This window comes from Maniola jurtina, chromosome 23, assembly GCF_905333055.1.
Source record: "Maniola jurtina chromosome 23, ilManJurt1.1, whole genome shotgun sequence".
Taxonomy (NCBI): Eukaryota; Metazoa; Arthropoda; class Insecta; order Lepidoptera; family Nymphalidae; genus Maniola; species Maniola jurtina.
The window spans coordinates 3,265,198-3,289,520 of record NC_060051.1 but is presented as its reverse complement, the minus strand read 5'-3'; the positions used below and the strand labels follow the sequence as shown (position 1 = coordinate 3,289,520).

Sequence of the window (24,323 nt, the reverse complement as noted above, 5' to 3'; positions counted from 1 at the left end):
TTTCAAAATTTCAGCATTCAATACAAACGCCATAGTGTATGACAACTCACCGTGGAGGCCTGGAAGAGAAATAGACATGGAACAACGATCGGCAGAAGATGAAAGGAAAATAAAGAATCTAGCCACAAGAATAATGTCTAACGGTGTTGAGGTTTTAGTTAGAGATAAGAGTGCTGAAGGAAAACAAGAACAGGTAACGTAATTTTTAAAAACAATTTTAATCGGAGACAGCATTCAGGTAACTTCTCTTTCATTGATTAGCATTTGATCGATATTATTATATTTTCTACTAATTACTTGTTGCTATCTGTGTTAGACAATAATATGATACACCAAACCATTGCACTAAATTGTTATTTCTTTTCTCAGCGAAAACTTAAGCTTATGCACTTAGCGTCAATGAAACCGTCAAACAATGGAGTCAGTTTGACGCCACCGTTTAAGTCGTTACTGTCTTCAGCCGTTGCCACTGTCGTCAATCGCCAAGAAATGAGCGCTTTTTTCCCACTGCATCATCTTATGCAGCATAATTACATCATCAAGACGTGTATGACAACGTATACTTACTTAACGACTGTAGTTCAAAACAAAAGAAGCGCTGTGTCGACATTTGAAACAATCGTTTCAGTCGTTACTACAGAGTCACTCACGAATCTTTACGCCACTGACGTTTTAGCTGATATAAAGCCTTCAAAAGTAAGATATAGATTTTGGAACCCAATGTTAACTTCCTGGGTTCCAAGGCCCTCCCAATATTCATTGATCACCGCCATAGTGCCACCCTACTTCTTGTAGTGTTGTAACTTTTTAGTTGCTTTTTAACAATGTCTCCTTTAATACTCATCCCACAGTGACATGTTATTATTCCAATATATTTCGTATTGTTTAAGAATGTGATATAACTCATGTAGATCAATCACATCATTACATTACTGTATACCAAGTATAATTTTATAATTTCAGACAAAATATATGGAAGTCAAAACAATACAACCCTCAGCTGCTAATATGTATTTGAATAATAACCCAAAATTGGACAAAAGAATAGACAACGAAGAGCACAACTTTGATCTGATTCAACCTTCTGAGATAAGTCACCCTTCGTGCACAACTTCATGTACTTGCAATCACGCCAAAACAGAAACTCTTAAGACGAAGTACTCAAATATAAAGCAATCATCTAGTCCAACATCAGATAAATATCACACAAAGAATACTAAATATAATGGCCCAAAACTGGACGTTCGACCAACTCATAAAGAAATCCTTAATAAGACGCAATATCGGCCCTACGAGTATGAGATCAGCACACAAGCAGCACCAACTGATAAAATTGTAGAAAAGTATACACAGGTTACTGATTATTTAGATGATAAGGATACCAATTCAGTGGAAACAAGTGATCTCTTAACCAATGAACAAGCTCCTCCGATGTCTCCTCCTAAAACCAATAAAGCGCCAATGAATCTAACATCGCAAAAAGTTAAACCAGATAGACCACCAAAAGTTGACAAAAATAAGTTTGTTATGGCAGAACTTATAAAATTAGGTTCTCTAGGAATTAAAGGTTTATCGCAACTGGCGCCTGTAATTGAAAAGATGACTGGGGGATTTATAAAAAGACAAGAGCCAATTAAGACAACGACTACAACAACAACGACAACTGTTAAGCCAGTAACTAAAATTACTTCATACAGTGCAAATAAAAGAGTTGACAGTGATGTAGACTCTAAGCATGGAAACTTTCCAATTTATATTCCAGTAGACGAAATGGAAACTTCTGAAACGCAAGTAGCATTTACAAATGCTACGTTACATCAAAATTTTGCATGGGCTGCAGAACATAACTTAAGAGGAAATTTCGTTAAACCAAAAATAGTACACGAGAGTCCGTTGGTGAATGGTGGTATACCTATAAGTCCAGGAGAAATTATAACTGCTAATTCTGATGTTATTGTAGGTAAACCTGCCGTAGGAGGGCCTTTGACTCTAGCTGCTAGTGGCATAAAGTTGCAAAATCCCGTTCATCCACCACCTATAGATAGTATTGCTGCAAACAATGAACATTATATAGTGAAAGAAAAACCACCACCTCGTCAATCTGTGAGTACAACACATGCAGACGATTCCTTCGACTTGAGACCTCCTGAACTACCGAAATTGAAATCTAAACCAAATAAGAATTCACATCGACCTCTAGAAACTTATTTCGATCAGCAAATCTCCCACGTAACATCGTCGCGTATGCCAGTTATGACACATTTAAATAACGATCCTCATAAGTATGCGGGGTTGAAAAAGAATAATGGCCCTGTTTTCGTTAATCATGGCAGGCCCGCGTTTTTGGACTTTATTCCATCTTTAAATAAACCTGTGAATACCAGTCCAATAGATCATTCGTTTAATCAAAGACCTGATTTAGATATCAACAAAGAGAATGATATACCCGACAACAATCCAAGCTCGTCTGAAATAGTTAGTACAAAAATACTAACTGATGATAAATATCAAATTGTTGAAAGCCCTGATAATATTAACAGACCATTCCTCGTTGATATACAACCTTCAAAAGTAGCTAATGTGCTAATTCCTCATGGAAGCTCCACAGCAATTGTTTTTGCTGGATCATCCGAACCACATAAAACTGGAGATTATGTCGATGATCCATTACCTTACCCAGAACCAGGATATTTTGGAAGTTTTAGTATTGATGCTCCACATATGACAAACGTGCATAATGTTGTTCCAAGTAATAATAATCTATTCATAGTAAAGCCCAATGGACAAGCTACCACAGATGGATTCAAAAATAAAATGCCTACCTATCAAGATATATTAACAAGCAAAGAACATAAATTTAAGTTTAGTGAGAACAAGCGGCCAAAAGATTTAAATAAATTGCCTCCACCCACTAGCAGTCAAGCATCACACATTCAAGTAGGGCCCAAAATAACAGTCTACAACCCAGAGCAATATAAAGGGGAATTTGAAAAACATCGTCAATCAACGCTTAGTAATAAGCATAATGAAGAGAAAGAAGTGATTGATAAAGAATACGAAAATTATTTGGCAGTACCTCCGCCTCCACCAAAACGGCATTTTAACCAAGAGAATAGGTATGACAAGAATAAAGCTTACCATCATCAACTACCAGTTATTCATACAAAACCTGTACAAGACAGCAAAGTATTTTTGAACATTCAACATCCTGTATCTAATCAACTTCCTCCTAAAGTGACATCAGAAATTTATTTCGCTTCACAGTTTCCAAATAGTCAGCCAACTCCAACATATACCTTTAAAATACCACAATCACCTACTAATGGCAACGCTTATTCTCAACTGCCTAAAATAAATTCTCAAGCACATAAAACGGGAACTTCTAATCATGTCTCGAATTCTTATATCGTTTCTACGTCTAACGCTGCAGATCCATCTATAATTGGTAATAACCGAGAAGAAAATACTTATACAGTTACTATGAATACGGCTGCTAACGTAGCTAGTGACGGAAAACCAGGGCACGTTATGGGATCAAGTATTACTGTGCCGATAACCACTACTTCCCACAATGGACAAATAAATGCAAATATACCAATTGGAACAAATTTCGCAATAAGAGTAGAAGATGATCCAGCAAAATATGAGAGCGTCGCTTTACATGGAAAAAGGCATCCATCACTTAACCACAATGAACATGTTCATATCCCATTTAATAATATCAATAACTTTAACGTAGATAGCTCATCATCCAAATTAAATTCAAGCCAATCAATGACTAAAATTCAGAATAATGGTAAAGATAAACATGTTAACAATGAAATATACCCATTCATAACGTCGTCCATCAACAGTCATGCAAACTTCCCCATGATGAATGAAGAAGTACATTTGCACACAAATTCAAACCCTGTCATAAATTACGACAGTAATAAACATATTGTTAAACAGGATAGAATACCACAACTGAAGCCAAATATTTCAACTAACTCTCATGGGTGGTATTCAAGCATTCTAAATGAAGGAAATGTGAAAAATATTGATGTAGAATCAACAACTAGAAAAAATATTCCTTTAAATTACGATATTAATAACGACAGTGTACCAGAATTTGGGGAAAAAATTGCGACTGTTGGAAAACCGCCAGCAGAATTTTGGAATCAAAATAATAAGCAATCTGTCAACAATTTTGGAGTGGGTAAACCATTCTCGAAGTCTAAAGAGGATCGAACACCTAATGTATCGGTATTCACTATAAGACCAAATTACATTCCATCTATTTATGGCGTACAGCAACCAACTTATGATATACCAGTGCGAGATAACAGTGAAGAAACAACTACAATCAAAACTATATATCAAGGACCTCAAAACTCTATAAAACCAGTATATGAAACGGCAGAAGAAATATATGATGGCGAAGAAGAACCAGAAACAGTTGGAGACGGTGAAGTTAGCTCCGAATCTATGAGTGTGCCATATGTAAGTTCATCTAATGAAAGAAAAAATAGTACAGAAGGCTCTGTTCTGGGCACAGTGTCACAAAACAGCAATCCTCTAAAAATGGACAGTAATAACAAGAGTGTCCAATTAGTTAACTTTAACCCTGGAACTCAAACAGAAAAACCATTTACTTCTTATAACAAGACTAGTTTCCAATCTAACAGTATGAAACCAGTTAATGATAATCTTAATATTTATATGAAGCCAAGACCGTTTACTATTCAAACAGCAATTCCGCTTGATAATCAACTGCAACAACCGCATTGGCAAATAAACCAGTTGATGGAAAATGTAACGAATAATATGTCCTATGAAGATAATTTCGAATTAAATGCAGGCGAAGAGATTAAAACAACATCTACTAGTAAACCGCGCTATACAAACAAACCATATTTACGTCCTGCAAAACCAGTTAGTGGAAATAAAACTCATTCAAGACCTCGTGATCCTGTTCTTTTGAATAGTACAAGAATAGTTAATGAATCGAATATCATTACATCTACAGTTCATATTAAGGATAAAAAACCATTAACTATAGAGATTGATGAGAAATCTACACTTACTTCATTTACAATCTCACCTCAAACTGAATTTAATAGTACATCTAGCGAAATACTCAACCTATCCCCTCCGCCGCCTCACGTGGATCAAAATTACAAACCATCTAAGTTTGATGAAATAATGGGTATGAGTCCTCCTCCACCAAGAACACAATCACCAAGGTACCCATTGAGAGTAACTCAAACACCTAGACCGGTATTACCTATAAGAACACCCCCTCCCTACAAGACTTTACCACCAAGAACTTCTACTCCGCGGCAGTCAACAACAAGGCCTCCGAGAAAACCTGTTAGTAAAGATGAAGTGTCAACGTACAGACCAATTTACGAAATCACAAACAAAATCAAGAGGCCTAGTTATAACTTTGATCAACCGTCATCACTTTTGCTGCCACCCCCGAGAGAGCTGCCGTCGAAAAATATTCAAACAGAAAATATACCAAGACAAACTTCAGTATTGTCGCCTACTACAAGTGTTATTTTCCCAACTCCCTTGTCTTCTAGTTGGTTAACGTCATCTAACATTGGATTTTCTTCAAGCTTTAATTTTGCACCTACGTCCGTATATTTCCCAGAAACTGTATCACAATATCAAGACAAGCCTGATATGATGTCTTCACATGACTCTTCAGAAAATATTGACAATTCTTATGAGTATGAATCATCCAGTGAAACCAGTGACGTTAGCTATGAAAACCCTGTGACAGAAAAGAAAGTAACATTTGTAAAACAAATGAACAGAACTCAACCCTCAAAGAATGTAAATAAAGTGTCTGGTGCTCACTTCAATGATGGCAGCTTTTTATCTTCAGAATCTAGTCAAGAAGATCTTACTAAGAATAAAGTGAAAGTTACACCTATGGGAAATAAGAATCGTACTCGTAAACCTTATCCTATTCATAATGATGATAAAAAATCAAGTATAAGCAAATTTAAACTTCCTTCGAAACCGGTGCTAATCATTAAGCCCTCACGAACACTGTCTCGACCAGAGGTTTCATACCCACCAAGAATTAGCACTATAAAGAAGATTAAGCCTTTACCTTCTAGACCATTAGCTATTTTCCCTTCGAGTATCATAGAAAGTTCAGAGTCCAACATGGAAGAAGATTTTATAAGGCCAACTGAAGTTTTGAAAGATATCGAAGTACCAACTATACCACCAGAAGTTACATCTGTAATTGAAAAGACAATTACGTCTACTTTGACAATTAGCAAAGACATAATAGATGCAAACATAAAGCCAACTCATCATGCTGGAAATGAAATCAAAATATCAGATGAAATTGTTCCAACGAAAACCGAATTCAGGACAACAATAATCACTTTGACCAAAACACTATCGGAACCGCCACAAACAGTATCAAGCATTGGTTACGTTAATTTAACACATACCCTAACAGTCACACACACGGAAACTAGTTTGATAAGCAAGTCAGAAGGAGCGGTTACCCAAACTTTAGTTCTTACTAATACTCATACATCTACGATAGTTGATGTAGTGACTGAAATATATACAGAAGTTCAGCCAACTACGATTGTGGAAACAGTAACTAAGCATATCCCTATTCAGCAAGTGGAAGCAACGCCAGTTATGCCTTCATCCACCAATACAAATACGAAAATTGCTCTGGATGACATAGCTATGTCATCAGAAGAGAGTGATAACTTTATCATTAGAGATAATGACGTCACTGAGAACATTCAAAAAATTGAAGAGGAAAAAGACAACGATACATTCTTTGTAGTAATGAACAAGTCTCAAAACGGTGGTAAAGTTACACCTATTAACACAGACGTAGAAACAGGTGAATATGACGGTGTTACAAGAAACGAGCAAGTGAACAATAATGGTGTATCACAAGTTTTGTTTGGGGAAATATTGTTGGCTGGGACACCTTACCTAGAAACAATTAATGTTGCACGTCCAACCGGCAAGTACTTTTACACAATTTTAAATGTAAATTTCATTTTTAGAATTTGTATTTTTATTTAAAAAAGTGCAATTTTTTTTCTAGTTACTGGTTATGGAAAAGAATGCCAACCAGACTGTAAGGCTTCTAGAAACGAAAGGTGCCAGAGAATTGATGGCATAATGAAATGTATCTGCAGACCAGGCTTCGCTAGGATGTTCCCCGATAGACCCTGCAAACGTAAGATTAATTAGAAACTAAGATAACAAAACATAAGACAACTTTACATAAATGAAAATTTCTAGTTGTAGATATTTATTTTATAACGATTTTGTTTTCAGCGACATACACATATTCAGTAAGACTCGCTCTTGGATCACAAGGCAATGAACGACTGAAGTTCCAGAAGAACTTATCAGATAATTCCAGCAAGGAATACCATACTCTAGCCGTTGCCACTCACGAAGGCATCAATAGAATGATAATGCAATCAGACTTAAGAGATGTGTACCATGGTGTCCATATAACTGGATTCCACCCCGTTGATATGAGAACGCCTAAAGGTGAATTGTACGAAGGAGTTATAAACGATTTCTATGTTCAGGTAAGAATTATAACGAATATTAATGATTAATTTAAGTAGTTATTTGACCGTGGTATTGTATAAATTAATTTGTAACTAAAATTTTGGCAATACTACTGATACCTTCTTCTTCTTCGTCGTACACTCTTGGCAGAGTTGTGGTCATCACGAAGCAACGTCTTTGAGGGCAGATGTTACCTCACGAGCATTCGCCACTAGTACTGACATACTTTACTAAACCAATGGTGACCTTTTTCACGAATAAATTTTTTTGAAACTATAGCACTGTTAATGCACCACAAGTGTTTTTGAGATATTTTGATTAATCGTTTATTTATTTCAGCTCTCTGATAATGCTCACGAGAGCAGACTTAAAGAAGTCATAGAAAAATATCTGAGAAACAATAACTATAGTCTTGGTGGAACAGAAGTACATGCGGCAGACCAATTGATGGACAGATTAAATGTTAGCGGTAAGAATCTTATTTATGTGCAACATAATATATGCTATTAAGATTAAAACTGGACTGAGAAAGAAAAAAAATGGTTAAGACAACAGAGGCGAGGTCGATGTATTAAGGACTTAAAATATGCTTTATCATTAGTACTTTATAAAGCGGAATTCACACCATATCGTCTGATAAAGATGCTAACCACAGTCAATACCATAGACATAATCATGCTGCAATTTATCCTTTTCCACAGGATATATTTCGAAAAGGATAGCCAGCAAGAAGGGAAGGATAGACCAGTCTTAGTTTAGTTTAGAGATTGTGCACGACAAAATTAGCAAAATTGTATTTTTAAAATCTAAACATCTTCTTTTCCAGACTTTGATGAATGTGTCAGTACTCAATTCCACGATTGTTCTGAGCACGCTCGGTGCTTCAACCTTCGAGGCACTTATACATGCAGCTGTCTGGAAGGCTTCGCTGATCTGAGCGTTAATACTCTGTATCCTGGAAGGATCTGCTCTTGTAAGTAATCAAAAAGCTATTATAAGCATTTGTTTCTTAATCATAAGTTTTTTTCCTTTCATTATTGATTATACTATTAACATTGCGACACATTGCACACATATAATTACCTTTGGCGACCTAGAGATCTCTTGCCTGTAATCCTGCTCTTGCAAAAAATCCTAATTGAACTTAGTAACAAGTAACAGGAATTCATATGCATACTTCCTTCCTTTCAGCTGATGCCGTAGGATGTGGTGGTTGCAACTACCACGGCACTTGCTTCGAACGCGAAAGTGCTATGTTCTGTGAATGCTTCAAGTGGTACGCTGGTAGAACATGCCAAGTTAATCTCAAAGGTAAGTTCTCCAGATTTAAAAAAGTGCGAGTCGGACTCGCATACGAAGGGTCCCGTACCATCGTACAAAATATTTTAACATTTGTATATGCAATATTGCAAATAATGACAACAGCGCCATCTATATGTGATTTCGTATTATTCTAAAGCGTCATCTTATAGATGGCGCTTTAGAAATAGAACAATTTTTTTTTGTGTGGTATAACCACTAATTCACGGTTTTCGGATTTTTTTCCTTTACTTGTGCTGTAAGATCTACTTAGCTTCCTTTCATGATTTCAGAGGGGATTTTGTTAAGTTTGTTGATTTGAAGCAAAAAGCCATAGATAGGTTTTTAATAAAATTGTGATTCTATGTATTTCAGCGGTGCTCATAACGGTGACAGTGATTGGCGCGGTGGTGATCCTAGTGGTGACCATCTGGGCGTCGAAGCGATGCTGCTGCCAGCGAGGCCCGGCCACGCAGACCTTTGTGATAGGCTGCATGCAGGGAATGCCTAGCTTACACCAGGTAAATACTTCAAATGCTTCCTATTTTAAATGATAAATAAATAAAAGTTTATTTACCTCAACAAAATAACAGCAAAGACTAAAATAAAAAAATTATGTTGAGACTACAAAATAACAACTAAACTTAAAACTATAAAATAAAATGAACAATATTTTGTGTGCGAGCTAAAGGGGCTCTGCCTCAGCACTTCATTCAGGATTCTAGATGCAACACCCTCGCTACGCTCGGGAGTTACTCTAACATCTCTCGTTATGCTTGGAATTTATCCAGGGGCCTTACTACCATCGCTTAAAGTAGCAATGTTTAATATTGTTTTGACATTTTCATATAAAACTTGTAAATAATAAAACTTGTAAATATTGAAACATTATTACTTTAAAAGCGGTGGTAGTAGGGTCCCAGGTACCCGTGACATAAGACATTACATTATCCCCATGTTGTATAATCTACTATTATTCTCTTTTTCAGGGTAACCTTCCATCCAAGCAAAGAGCTGATCGACGAGCCCTGATAGCGGAACGAGAAGCAGCTGAAACGTGTAGCGTACAGAATACGTCTCTACCTTACATACCTTCCAAGGTAAGGACTGATCCTGATCAAATGAGTTCCTTTGTTCAATCCATACTAATATTATGAATGCGAAAGTGTGTCTGTCTGTCTGTCTGCTACCTTTTCACGGCCCAACAGTTTAACCGATTCTGGCGAAATTTGGTACAGAGTTAGCTTATATCCCGGGGATGGACATAGGCTACTTTTTATCCCGGAAAATCAAGGAGTTCCCACGGGATTGCTAAAGACCCATCCGCTTGACCGATTTGTATGAAATTTGGTACCAAGGTAGCTTGCGTCCATGTAATTGACACAGGCAACTTTTTATCCCGGAAAATCAAACAGTTCCTACGGGATCTTTGAAAACCTAATTCCACGCGGACGAAGTCGCGGGCATCTTCTAGTATTGAATAATGGTTGAGATCAGTCAATCCATTAATCAATCAATCGTTTATTTGCTCTAGATGACAATCGGGGTATGAGGCGGGGGTTAGTGCGAGGGCCGTGCGGGTGTGCGGAGCGTTCCCGCCCGGTTGCTATTTCAATCTGTTGCGCATTATACGTGTTTAACGATTTTTTAAATCCAACCCTCAGGGGTTTATATTTAGACCCCTGAGGGTTACAGAGAGAAATACAGACTTGCAAGTTTGTACGAGTTTTGATTTTTGGAAATTTTCAGAATTTTTGAAAATTTTGATTTTCTCTGGTGGAAGGCTGCGGCCTCCGTTTACAGATTTTTGAAAATTTCCACTATTTCTACTTGAGTGAACCCGGGATGGGTTAGCTAGTAATCATGATATCTCCATCTCTGTTCCAGCAATCTCGTTCCCGCTCTCAGTGCAGCAAGAAGTGCGTGATATCGGATCCGCCTGCGCACGCGCCGCCCCCGCCCCCCGCGCCTGCGCTCATGATTCCCCGCGCGAGGTTACACCCCCAGCACTCAGACAGGTAACTACGGGCCTTCTTTAGATAAAGATATACGTATAGTTCGCGACAGGGCAACATGGCAATCGAGATGAGGACGCCCCGCACACCCGCACAGCCCCTACGCTAGCCCGGTGTGAGATAGCGCGGGTGACGTGCGGATGTGCGGGGCGTCCCCCCGCCTCATACTCCGATTGCCATCTCGACTCGCGTACTATACGTAGTGCAGGACCGGCCATACAATAAGGTTACACTTAATTGAGTGGCGGAAACAGTTTATTCGAAAGGATAACGTATTTAAATAAGTCTACCGAAATCACACTAAATGCAAAGGAGTGTTTGTTTGTTGGTTTGCTGTTTTGTCATTGATTGCCAGTAAAAGTATATTCATTGTAGTCGAAAATCCTTTTGACTGTAAGCTGATGTACCTAAGTGTTAAATTTATGTCCGTGACCCGTGTATGGACGTTGAACACGAAAGTGGTCGAACGAGACCAGCAAATCACGGTCAGTTTGGGTCATTGCATATTTATGCCGTGAATAATCTTGTTCCTAGATAATAATCTGCGTTGTCATATGTGACTTATAACCTTTGCCTTATAGCATTATGAAATGTAATACGCAGAAAAAATGTTGTCAAGTAGTTAATATACCTACCTAATTCCTACTGAAATCAGCTTTAACATAATACATTCTAAGCTTTTGTGCGTTGCTGCGAGTGTGAAAAATCTCTTGTAGATGTACCTGTAGTAGCCCTGCAGCGTATGATGACTAACTGATAAATGAAATGCCGCTACAATTATTACGTTGTATTACATGAACAATTATTATTATTTACAATATATGCCTTGGTTATAATTAAAACTGTGGTAGGAAAACGAGGGCCGGAGCTTGATGCTAGACCGAGGTGTTGCGGTCTTGATGATCTGAAGTGAATTCCTGGTGAATCGCTGCCCGGGGTTCGTCCAGGCCAGCAAGATATTTTGAATCGTTCCGAATTCAAATTGTGTTCTCTAAGTGACAGCTGCAAAGTGTGTTGCTTTCTTCGCAGCTGCCGGTCTTAAAAGAGGCTGCATGCCTCTACATACCGTACCACATTTCATTGTACATTCTGCTGCTCTTTCACGGCGTCACAACAGCCGCTCGACTCAAATCCTATTGGCTTTAAAGGTTAAGCCAATTAATATAGCCGTATTTTATGTCCACAGTCGAGATAATCTCGCGAGGAAGAAAAGTGCGGAAATCATCAGCGAAGCGAAACTTATCAGCTACTTGGAGTCTGGAGCTACCAATGTTACTGAAGAAGTAAGTGATAACGTTATACCTAAAAATACTAATTGTTTTTTGAAGATTCTTTTAAGATGGAAGATTTATGGAAGGAAGTTGGTATAGATTCTGTACCATCTTCCTTGAATTAAATAACCCTTACCTTCTATAGTATAAAAGGTAAGGTTAGCCGACGGACCTGCATTAAACATGGAACTTAGGATATTATGTTTTTTCAGTTATGGCTATCAATTTTTTTTTTTTCAATTTTAGATGCGGAGAAAACACAGTGTTGAGTCCTCGTACAGCATCAACAAAGAGAGACCTAACAAGGGTAGGTTGTTTTACTTTCGTTTTGAAGAAAGTAGATGACTGCTACGAATGACACTCTTTATACAATAATTTCGTTTTACAAGAATATTAGCCATGTTTATCATAAGTAATATTCCCCTTTCCCCTCCAACTAAGTGTAAGGCTTGTGCTAGGAGTGGATACAATAATAGTGCAACAGGTGAAGTGAACCGACGCTACGACGACCTTTTGGATACTTTCTGCGAGAAACATTGTCGATTGGTAAAGTTCGTAAGGTTGACGATATTTTACACTTTTATCACCTGTTAACCCCTAAAAGCCGCTATGATCCAAACTTCATAGTCGCTGATCGTTCTTCCCTGTGTTGGGGACAATACGTAAAGAAACTTTCAGCTTTTATAAAATAACGAAGGTCTGGCACGCGCTGGCTCTTAGTCCATTATCAGTGTCAAACAGAAACGGTGGATGACTTTGAAGTTTAAACTTGTGATAGCGTGTGTGTATTAACAGGGCTCTCTCCGTCACTCGTTTCATACAATCGTAGTTCCAATTTCATTTGAATATTAAGCAACCAAAGTCCATGAAATTTTGCAGACATATTCTAGAAACTAATATCTGTGTCTGTGGTGTTTTAGATTTTTCTAAAAATATGTAGTTTTAAAATTACAGGGGCTCAAAGATTTGTATGAAAATTTTTAAGACCGCGTAACTTTGAAACCGAATATTTTAACAGAAATCTGGAAAACCACAGACATAGATATTAGTTTCTAGAATATGTCTGCAAAATTTCATGGACTTTGGTTAGTTGCTTAATATTCAAATGAAATTGGAACTACGATTGTATGAAACGAGTGACGGAGAGAGCCCTCTTAATATGTGTATTTCAGGTGCCCTCGTGTCAGCTGGGTTCAAAGTGTCCACCACAGTGCGTCCCGACGAAAACTCCATAAAGGAAGACAGAGACGACGCTTCGTCGGTGAACAAGACTGATTTAGAAGCGGAAATGTCTCACTTCGACACGCTTCGTAAATATAGTAATAGGTACATAATAAAAGGATGAGGATATAAATATATATATACATACGAAAAAAATCCTATAATAGTAAAATTAGTTTCATTTTGGCTGATTATATTATAAGCCATATTATATTATAATACCCAGAAAGAAGAAATTGACTGATATAATATCAACAACAGCTCAGAGAATCACTTTGCCTCTAAGAATCCCGTGGGAACTCTTTGTTTTTTTGGGATTAAAAGTTTCCTATGTCCGTCTCCGGGATGTAAGCTAACTCTGTAACATCGATAAAACTGTTGAGCCGTGAAAAGCTAGTAGACAGACAGACACACTTTCGCATTTATAATATTAGTATGGATAGTATGGATACCTATCTGATAATAATTAATGATAACCATCACCTTTTTTGCAGTCAAGAAGACATGTCCGAATGGACGGACGCAGAACGTCGTATTGGTGAACTGTGAGTTTTTTACGTTATTTTTGAAAAAAGAAAAATGGCGGACCACTATATAGGCCAAAAATACTTTTAGCTCACAGACACAATATTGGTCTTACTAATAAAACTTGGTAATTTTCTAGTTTTAGGTTTAGTTGATAATGTGTATGAATTGTATTATTATTTTTATTCTTTTTTTGTGATTTTGTAATATAAACTTTTATTTATTCATTTATTTTATTGTTTTTTATTTAATTATAAATAAATATCTTGTACACAGGACACTGTCAGAAGCGCGATCAGTCGGCGGAACTCTACCGGCCAGTACCGGTCGAGCTGCTTCCTCCACACGCTTGACTCACCAGGTAACCTTAGGGTCGATTCACACTGACACTGATTCGAAGCGATAATCTGTAATATTATATAGTAAGTATATTGAGTCTATTTCCACTATGTAATGCACAAGGTTTTACTGAGAAAAAATAACGAATTTTTTTCAGTAGAAATTAGTGAATTATGTTGTGGATAACGAGAGAATATCACTGGAATTCATAGTCAAGAAAGGGGCTTTTTTTATAGGACGATTCAAACGACATGTGTCATATTCAACCTTTATGCAATGCATTAAGGCAGATGACATGTGTCATATTCAACCTTTATGCAATGCATTAAGGGAGATGACATGTGTCATATTCAACCTTTATGCAATGCATTAAGGCAGATGACATGTGTCATACTTAACCTTTATGCATTAAGGCATTAAGGGGACTTCGTCTGTGTTGGTGTTAGCTGGCGGGCGTGCTCTGCCTTTTTGGAGTGTTTTTTTTTTTTGTTAAAACTTACTGGAAAGCGCTCTAAAGGGGTGCCGTGCGTATGTCGGCGAGTGCCGGCCCAGACGGGGTCCATACTTGTATATTTTAACTTACTTGTTACAAATAACTACAAACTTGACATTGGCTAATCTTTGTAAAGCCAGACGAGAGAGGAAAAAAAAGGCATTAAGGTAGGTGACATGTGTCATATTCAACCTTTATGCAATGCATTAAGGCTGTGTATGATACATGCTTAAAGAAGCCCCTATCTTGACTATGAATTCCGGTGTTAATGCTGTATAAAATTATAGATTGACACTTCCACTCTGTGTTAGTGTGAATCGACATCAAATATCGTAAAACTAAGTCTAACAAAATAAAGATAAAGTACATTTTTCCAGTGTTTGAAGTTTCAGGACGAATCAAACGTTCTTGTAAAAGTTTATTAGAATACAAAATCTTTCCATTCGTATCGTTATTTTCTTACTTTGTCATATTTAATTACCTCTATGTTTTGTTGTCAATCTTTTGTCGAAGCTAATATCACTGACTTTAACAGGGCTCTCTCCGTCACTCGTTTCATACAACCGTAGTTCCAATTTCATTTGAATATTAAGCAACCAAAGTCCATGAAATTTTGCAGACATATTCTAGAAACTAATATCTGTGTCTGTGGTGTTTTAGATTTTACTAAAAATATGTAGTTTTAAAATTACAGGGGCTCAAAGGTTTGTATGAAAATTTTTAATACCACGTAACTTTGAAACCGAATATTTTAACAGAAATCTGGAAAACCACAGACACAGATATTAGTTTCTAGAACATGTCTGCAAAATTTCATGGACTTTGGTTGCTTAATATTCAAATGGAATTGGAACTACGATTGTATGAAATGAGTGACGGAGAGAGCCCTCTTAAGTTGTTATTAAAATAATACTCGACTCCACTTCTGACTCTCTGCTTGACGGTACCACATGTAATAATTATTATCGTGTAGTTAAATTGCTCATAGTTCCCTAATCTTATGGTAACAATCTCTTTTTTCGTCCAGCTCTAATAAATTAACTTGGATTGTATGTAGGAGGCTCACACAATGGCTGAACGCGACCTCGGCTCCACCTTCCTCCTGCCTCACGTGCACCTCTATAAACCTGACCTTGTGGGTATACGCACATCTACACTAACACTAGATACCTATGCATGAAAATTTTTTAAAAGAAAAATAAAACCGACTTCAAAAACCACAAACACTAAAAAGTAAAAAATATTTTTTGTGTAGCTACACGTGTAATGTACCTAGGTATGAAATCGAGCGGGCATATTAAAACAAAATTAGAAATCCAATAGTGAAGCTGTACATTACACATTATTTTTATACTTTTTAGTGTTTGTGGTTTTTGAAGTCGGTTTTATTTTTCTGTTGAATTTTTTTTATTTCACAATTTTTAGTGGCCCCACTGTACACGCTATGCCCAGTTAAAACTCTACTGTTCACTAAGCTATTACACAGATAGCGAGCAATTTGCTCTTATCCATTGAGGAGTTCTGTTCTCCATCTCCGAAGATATTCATCAGATCTTCGCCAAATTTATATGGGACGACCTGCACAGTACCCTTTCAAAAAAAAAAAAAACAAATCGGTCCAGGGGTCTTTGAGTAATCGGGGAACATACATAAAAAATTAAAAAAAAAAGATTCCGACGAATTGAGAACCTCCTCCTTTTTTGGAAGTCGGTTAAAAATTACAGAAGAAATAAAAAATGTCTATTAGGCATTTCAAATATTTTTGATCTTATTATAAGTACCTAGTAGGTACCTACTAATGTCTGATTTTAAAACAGAAGTCAAAGTTCATCTTTGTACTTATATCTTAGTCTCTATAATAATATTATGTTTTCCATTATGCTATACCTATTGCCTAATACCATTTCATGTTTTTCAGACTAGCGATGTATCGGAGTTCGATTCACTGTGAAGACTGCTTTATTATTAAAAAAAAAAAAGATAAAATGTCACTAAAACAGAGAGGCTATTCCTAACTATGTTTTGAGTTTTATTCGATTAAACTATTGTCTAAAAGTTACCAAATTAAATTTTTTACAGTGACATTTTAGTCTTTATTTAGTTAATTTTTAGTTTTAAGTAATAAAATACATAAAATTTTACGCACATACAGTTTTGACGGTAAAAATGATATGAAAAATACGTATTACGAAAAAATCCATCATCCCTTTAAAATTCGTACATTTTGAATTCTACTCAATTTTTTTTTTATCAAACATATCTATTACCTAGTAACTACCTAATGTAAATAAAACTTACTAAAACTTTGAATTGCAAAATTAATTAGTTCAGGGCTTCATGAGCATACAGACAAACAGTTATTTTACAATATACATTTGTATTTAGTTAATAAATAAACATATTAAAATTAAAACAACAGGTCAAAATTAAAAAATATATTTCATGAACGCCAACTTAACGCTCTTATGATAGATATTTGATTATTTATTATTATTATATTATGTGAAGACTACCGCCGGTTCGGAAAACAAGTTCTACCGAGAAGAGCCGTCTCAAGAAACTATCTAAGCTAAAAACTATAGTTCAATAAATATTTATAATAATCGTGATATTTTGTTAGAAATTCAAACCTGCGTCTTTTGCTGAGGCTATTCAACCGTTTTACCACCAAATAAAATAGGTACCTATATATATTTATCCAGAATATCTTCCCCAATACAAAATATAAATGCCATAATATGTATAAGTATAATGTAGTTTTTAAGTTCACAATGAAAATTATTTGAATGAGAAATCCAATGTTATTTTTTATATTAATTGTTACTTAATTATTTATTGCAGTTGTAGATTTCTTGTTTGAAGAATTTTCGTTTTTTTGGTATGGAATTTCTTGTTAAAAAATATTGTGCAAAACAAGTGCCAATAATTTTTTGTGGTGTCTATGTCTATTGAGATATTTTAGATTAATTATATTGTAAAAGTATAATGAATCCTTTATAGTATTGCTTCTAGATAAGTTATTTATATTTTTGTTAATTAAAATTCATTATAAATCTACATTATTTTATTTGTACCTACCGCCTAAAATATTTTTTTAGCTTTTAAACCCTAAATTAAGGATTGGTCTACGATGCTCTCCGACCAGCGGATAAGTTTTAAACTATCATGAAAATCTACCATTATAAATAAAATATGAATGTCTGACGGGTGAACTCACGTGTTAGAGCGGTTACGCACTCATCTGATAAGCACTAATCCGATCTCTGATCCAAATCCAAGCTATTCAGTGGACATCTTTGACATATCTAGTTATTATATTTTCATGGATTAGTATCGGATGCAGTGCGTAATTGCCCTTAGTCGGAGTATGCACTAATTTTGGGGTCTTTATCAATGGGGCGCTGCTCGCGACGCGGCTCCTTGGTGGCGCGTCGCGAATTCCCGTGTGAGTCGAGCATACTCCAACTAACTGTGAGTTCAGGCGTCATCTTACTGACAATCATGCTTTATAAAAAGCAATGATGAGTCTAGGTTGGAGCACGCTTGCCTAAATGATACCTTTTTACTCTTGCCAAAGATATTTAAGTTATACGTGGTAGGAAACATGGATGCCTGAAGTGCATTCCATACCTTTCCTCTCTTTCAAACTATGCAGTTTCTTAAAACTACGGAGTGGAAAGCATCATCCACACCTGCGCGACCCAAGCGACTACGAAGCGGGAACATCAATGGCGTTCGCCTTCCAGTGCCATTACGCACGTATAGATTCGCGTCGTGGACGATCCCGCATCGCGTCCCGCATCCCGCATACACGACGAGCAGGTGTGGCCGTAGCTTTACAGGTACAGGAATAAATGAAACACCAACATTTAAATATGAGACATAGCGTTTTTATTTAATATTTCAATAATAATTAATAATTTTAAGTTTATCGATAGAATATTCAGCAATATTACAAATACAACTTGAAACAATCGAACGTGGCAACTAAACCGATCTTTGAAACTTAATACAGCAATGCACTAGCATCAAGTAACATTATTTTAAGCACACCGATTCTTAAACAAAATTAACTAATCTATCAGCTATGATTCCAATGCGCGTGGAACCAAAAGCTGGATAGTCATATGGGAGCTATATAACCGTGAACATTCCTACTGAGTTTTTAATGTGATGACAGATAGCACTATTATTGTATCTAATTGGTCACGCAGGTTTGTGTGATGCTGTCGCGAGCCTTTTCGCATGGCTCACGTAATGTTCTCGAACTGATAACAGTTTTTGCCGCAATTTAAAGGTTAACCTAACGCTCGACATGCCTCTCAAGACTTGCTCATGTAACATACAATACAATTTAGTTTCCATTTTTCAAATTAATTAATTACATTATATTATTGAATCTAACAAAAATACGAAAGATTTACTAAAATATAAAAACAAATTAAAAAGTTATGTAACTTTTAAGTTGAGCTTGTACGAATAATTTCGTTTCTCGCGGTGCTCTTGCGTGTGACATCACGAATGACGTAGGTCTTACGTTGAATGGAAGTCTCACCAATTAATAAAAGATAAGATAACGACTAAAATAAGATAAAATAACGCACGTACGATTTAGAAACTACTCAGCGGGAACTTCAGCCGTGCGGTGATCGCTTTCCACGATATTTAATGGTGCCATATAAACCTAGGCGACCGCTACTCCTGCAAATAGATTCGCGCTCCCGCATCTCATGACGCGCAAGTGTGGCCGTAGCTTAAAATACACTTTTGGTTGCTTTACAATATACAGCAGCTCCCATATGAATACCCAGCTTATTACGCTGATATAAAGCACATCACGTTTTAGCATGTGCTTTTTCTAAGCTTTATTATCTCATCAGCGAGATATTAAGTCATCTTCAGTCTCAAACTTTAATTCAAAACCATCCAAATCCATTTAGTATCATTTTATGAGTACCTCTAAATTGTTACCTTTCATTTACTTACCGTTTGCCTTGAACACATTGGTCCAATGCAGTCGGCTAACGTGTACAGGCCACTTGGCGTATGTTCGCCGCATAACTTTGGAACTTATACAAACATCAAGGGATGCTCGCATAAAACTTAAACAGATTACATACTTATTTGCTGGCATTTTGCCGAATCCATTTGGCCAATGTGTACTGGAGTCTTTAAATATTGAAACTGAGCAAGCGTTGACATTAATTTTTATTCACGATCAACTAATCATAAAAACTAAGAAAATAAACATATAAGTATATAAAATAAAATTCTTAAATAATGCACTTACTTAAATAAATTAAATAAATATCTTTGTTCACTAATCTAATTCGTAATAGTAAAAATAATCACAAAGCATGTTACACTTAAGTAATTTATTACTGTTTATGATAATAAAGCAAAATGACTAGAAATAGTTAATTAATATCATCAATCACATTGAAAAATGCTTATATTATAGGTATAGCGCATAACTGAGTAGGCCTCTGCGGTAGTGGACCGGTGCGGGAGGGTGACGTCACAAGTTGACGAATCACTGAGCTCTCGCGTGACGTCATCACACCCCTCCCGCACAACTCCACTACCGCAGGAACCTACTCAGAGGAACCCACTTTGTCTTTCCTCAGACTTAAACACTGTTAAAACGAGACAGTGTTATACCGCTGGCATAAATCTGTCTCGTTTTAACTGAAACTTAAGTCTTAGCAAAATCTAAGTGAGCTCTATAGATTTCAACCTCAGTTATGCGTTATGCCTGCAGTAATTATAAAAGAAAGATGCTGACCGTGAACCGTGATCGTAACACGTTAATCTTATTATACATGTACATTTTGTATCTCTACCTATCTAATTATTTCAGAAATTGTGCAAGAATTGAAACCAATTTACAGATTGCCCCTGTCTATTGGGAAAGAAATGATTCGATTCTCTTAACGGTGGTCTCTCCGTCATTCGTTCCATACACACGTAGTTATATTCCATTAGAATATTAACCAATCGAACCCAATGAATTTTTGTAGTTGCCTGTGGTTTGTCAGTTACGTAAAACGTCTAGTTTTAAAGTTACAGTGGTTTAAAAATTTGTCTGTAAATCCTTATCTTCTGGAACGTCTCTACAAAATTTCATTGAGTTTAATTGTTTATTAAGCACAAATGAGAGTCAAACTACGTTCGCTTGGAGCGCACCACGAATAAACCCCTCTTAAGTTACGCGCAGACAAGCAACTCTTGTTTCGGCAATAGTCAAGAAACATAAGTTCAATCAACAACAAATGGTTTCCGAAAACCTTTTCCATTGATTAAATAAGTGAATCGATGGAATAAAATAATCTATACTTACCTACTTACTTATAATATTAAGCATTAAAGTTTGTTAGTTTGTGAGTAGGGGCAATGTCCGGAGCTAATCTTATTCTGAAATTTCTATCACTGATATCCCCATTATCCCCTATTATCCCCTGTCATATTATAGCATTATCCTCTATCATATATGACATTATCCCCTAGTGCTACAAAATATCGTGGACGAAGTCATGGGTACAAGTTAGTCGATGATAATAATAAGGAAGATTCGCTAACAGATTTACTTTGTAGCGTTTTTTGTTTGACTTTAAATGAAAACTTTACGAAGACTTACTCAGAATCTGAGTTAGCAACATAAAATTGCTGGATATTTTTCTTAAAACTGATGTGGGGAGACTAAAACAGAAATAAAAGTTGCTCGTATGTACGCATGTAAAGTAAGCGGGACATTTTTCCTGTTTCATTAATTAATCAATTCTGTATTAAATAAAATCATTTGATTTTCAAAACAATGATCAGTAAGGACTCTACTTATATTAACTCTTACAAAATAGTTGATATTCTCTACAGTGTTTAACATCATCGAATAAGCGATTATTCAAGACTAACAAGCTAAGCTATCTATAGAGGTTGGCTGCCTTTCACCAGAGATGAGCGATGAGCCGGCTAAGCTAAGCTAAGCTAATAGTGTCTATTTCCACCGAAGCTATAAATGGTGTAGTGCGGAGCGGGTAAGATATGCTATGTCGATGTAACACAAGCTGTACGAGGAAGATGCACGATGCAAGCTACAGTACGCTTATCACTGTAGAGCTTGTCTATTTTGAAATGACGCGCCCCACTACATAATTTTGTTCGCTTAGATGTGTAAATAGCGGTGGTGGGGCGCGTTATTTCAAAATAACCTATAATAACCTTTTGGGTGAACTGTTCGGCAACATCGTAGCTGTAAACTCCCTTGTGGACAGACAAGGGCCATACAAGAATACAGCCAACGAGATCAAGACAAGACTGCGAGAATTGCAAAAGCTGTGTGGACGGGTCATGGATGTCAGAAGAATGAGAGTAGAAGAAAAAGGCGAAGAGACGGAGAGAACCCCAAAAAGGGCAAAGAGAGGTGCAGTGGTGGTAGAAGAAAAGGGTACAAATACATCGACCGGAGGCGAGATGGAAGGATTAGAATGGGATGATGATCTGGGTACGGAAACTGATTGGAAGAAAGTACAATCGAAAGGGAAACGACGACGACAAAAAGAGAGACAGAAAGAAATAGGAAGACACCCTGTGGGGATAAATCGGGAGCAGGATAAGGAAAAAGAGAATGAGTTCAGGAAAGATATAACGACAAAGACAGGGAGAAATCTGGTAGAGGAAAATGCCCTAAATCAGAAAACTAAGAAGAAAGGAACAAATAAGGTGGGGAAAAAGCCAACGGGTAGAAAGCCGTCCGCAAAGCCCGAAGCACTGCTAATCGAGGTAAAAGATCGTGACTATGCCAGTGTACTTAAAGAGGTAAAGTCGGGACTAGCAAGTGAAGATGTAGTATTCTCTAAGGTAAGAAAGACCAGAAAGGGTGATATACTGCTTGAGCTAGAGAAAGCTCAAGATGGAAGCGCTTTGCAAATAAAAGAGAAGGTGGGGGAACTGTGCCCAAATTTAACCCTTAGAGCATTAAAGGAGTCTGCAGATGTTATAATTAGGGGACTAGATGTCACAGTGGAAAAAGAGGAAGTGGAAGAGTCATTAAAACAAAAGGTGAAAGAGTTCCACATAAAGAGTTTTTGGGAGAACCGATACGGTAGTAAGACAGCCCTGGTCGAGCTCCCAAAGGAGGAAGCTCAAAAACTGGCAGACCAGAAAAAGATAAAGATAGGATGGATGAGAGTTCCAATCAGACTCTCAGTAGAAAGGAAAAGATGCTACAGGTGCCTCGAATACGGGCATATTTCAGTGGGGTGCCCAGGCCAGGACCGAAGTAAAAAGTGTTACAACTGTGGCAATGAGGGACATAAGGCCATAAACTGTGAGAGGGAAACGGCATGCGCTATCTGTCTGGATAGAGGCCATAGTAACACAAGACATCGAATGGGCTCTAAAAGTTGCCCGTCTTGGAAAGAAAAGGTGCCCGGCGGAAGGATCAAAGAGTCAAAAAACGGGGTTTAGGAGCAGGAAATGGTGCAATAGGCTCGCAAATAAAAGTCCTGCAAATAAACCTGGATAGAACGCGAGCTGCCCACGACCTGCTCGAAGTGACGGCAAAAGAAAATGATATAGACTTAGCTATCGTGGCGGAGCCAAGCAGGAAAGTAGTGCAAGTATGTGAATGGGTTACAGACCATAGAGGGGATGCAACTGTAATTATTTATAATAAACGCGCCCAGGTTAAAATAGTGGCTCAAGGAAACGGTTTTGTGGCGGTAGCAATTTCTGGGCTCACGATTTTTAGTTGCTACTTTTCGCCGAACCATAGTTTTGAGGACTTTGAGCGAGACCTAGACGAGCTTTTTGAAAGTATCAAGTTGCAGCGTGGAGACATTTTGGTAGCTGGGGACTTCAATGCAGCGTCAAAAGTCTGGTCCAACAAAACTGAGAATGCCAGAGGTCGTCTAATCATGGAAATGCTCGCGAGTATGGACATGGTTATAGTGAACGAAGGAGTCGCCCCAACGTTTCAAAGAGGTGAAAAAAACTCCACCCCAGACATTACATTTGCCAACGCAAGTCTGGCACAGAGAGTTACTGAGTGGCAAGTCCTGGAGGAAGATAGCTTGAGTGGACACCGGTATATAAAGTTTAATATACTTCAACATGAAAGGAAGTTACCAATTGATACACAGGTAGGATGGAGATTAGATAAGCTTGACCATAAGGTCCTAGAATGTGTCCTTAAAGAAAGTGTGATTGGCTCTCCAGAAGAATTGGTGATGGAGACCACAAAAGCCTGCGATAGGGCGATGCCCAAAAAAGGAGTATACAGAAGAGCACCAGTGTATTGGTGGAATAAATTAATTGCCGCGAAAAGATCTCATTGCACAAGATGTCGCAGAGACTACACACGTGAGAGAAGGAAAAGGGGTAGGGAAAACTCAACCAGAGATGAGAGCAAAGAAGAAGAAATACAGGAGCTAAGAGAGAAATATAGGGTAGCGAAACAGGACTTGCAAATAGCTATCACGAAGTCAAAGGCAGGAAAATGGAAAGAGCTCTGTGAGGAAGTGGACCAGGATACTTGGGGACTGGGATATAGGATTGTCACCAAAAGATTACGGCAAAGTCCGCCCAGCTTAGAAATGG

At 37.2% G+C, this 24,323-nt stretch overlaps 1 protein-coding gene across 1 annotated transcript in view; it reads left to right on the top strand.

Moving 5' to 3' along the window:
* Positions 1 to 17,510, top strand: part of LOC123877240 — a 120,824-nt gene extending 103,314 nt beyond the window's left edge. The window contains exons 4-20 of the mRNA XM_045923793.1: positions 13 to 193; positions 964 to 6,988; positions 7,082 to 7,216; positions 7,318 to 7,580; positions 7,903 to 8,032; positions 8,390 to 8,536; positions 8,755 to 8,874; positions 9,238 to 9,383; positions 9,852 to 9,962; positions 10,750 to 10,880; positions 12,064 to 12,160; positions 12,395 to 12,455; positions 13,321 to 13,474; positions 13,864 to 13,914; positions 14,171 to 14,255; positions 15,784 to 15,861; positions 16,645 to 17,510. Of these exons, the coding sequence (XP_045779749.1) occupies positions 13 to 193; positions 964 to 6,988; positions 7,082 to 7,216; positions 7,318 to 7,580; positions 7,903 to 8,032; positions 8,390 to 8,536; positions 8,755 to 8,874; positions 9,238 to 9,383; positions 9,852 to 9,962; positions 10,750 to 10,880; positions 12,064 to 12,160; positions 12,395 to 12,455; positions 13,321 to 13,474; positions 13,864 to 13,914; positions 14,171 to 14,255; positions 15,784 to 15,861; positions 16,645 to 16,677 (7,948 nt within the window). The 3' untranslated portion in view covers positions 16,678 to 17,510. The remainder of the gene's footprint in view (positions 1 to 12; positions 194 to 963; positions 6,989 to 7,081; positions 7,217 to 7,317; positions 7,581 to 7,902; positions 8,033 to 8,389; positions 8,537 to 8,754; positions 8,875 to 9,237; positions 9,384 to 9,851; positions 9,963 to 10,749; positions 10,881 to 12,063; positions 12,161 to 12,394; positions 12,456 to 13,320; positions 13,475 to 13,863; positions 13,915 to 14,170; positions 14,256 to 15,783; positions 15,862 to 16,644) is intronic.
* Positions 17,511 to 24,323: the final 6,813 nt, after the last annotated feature.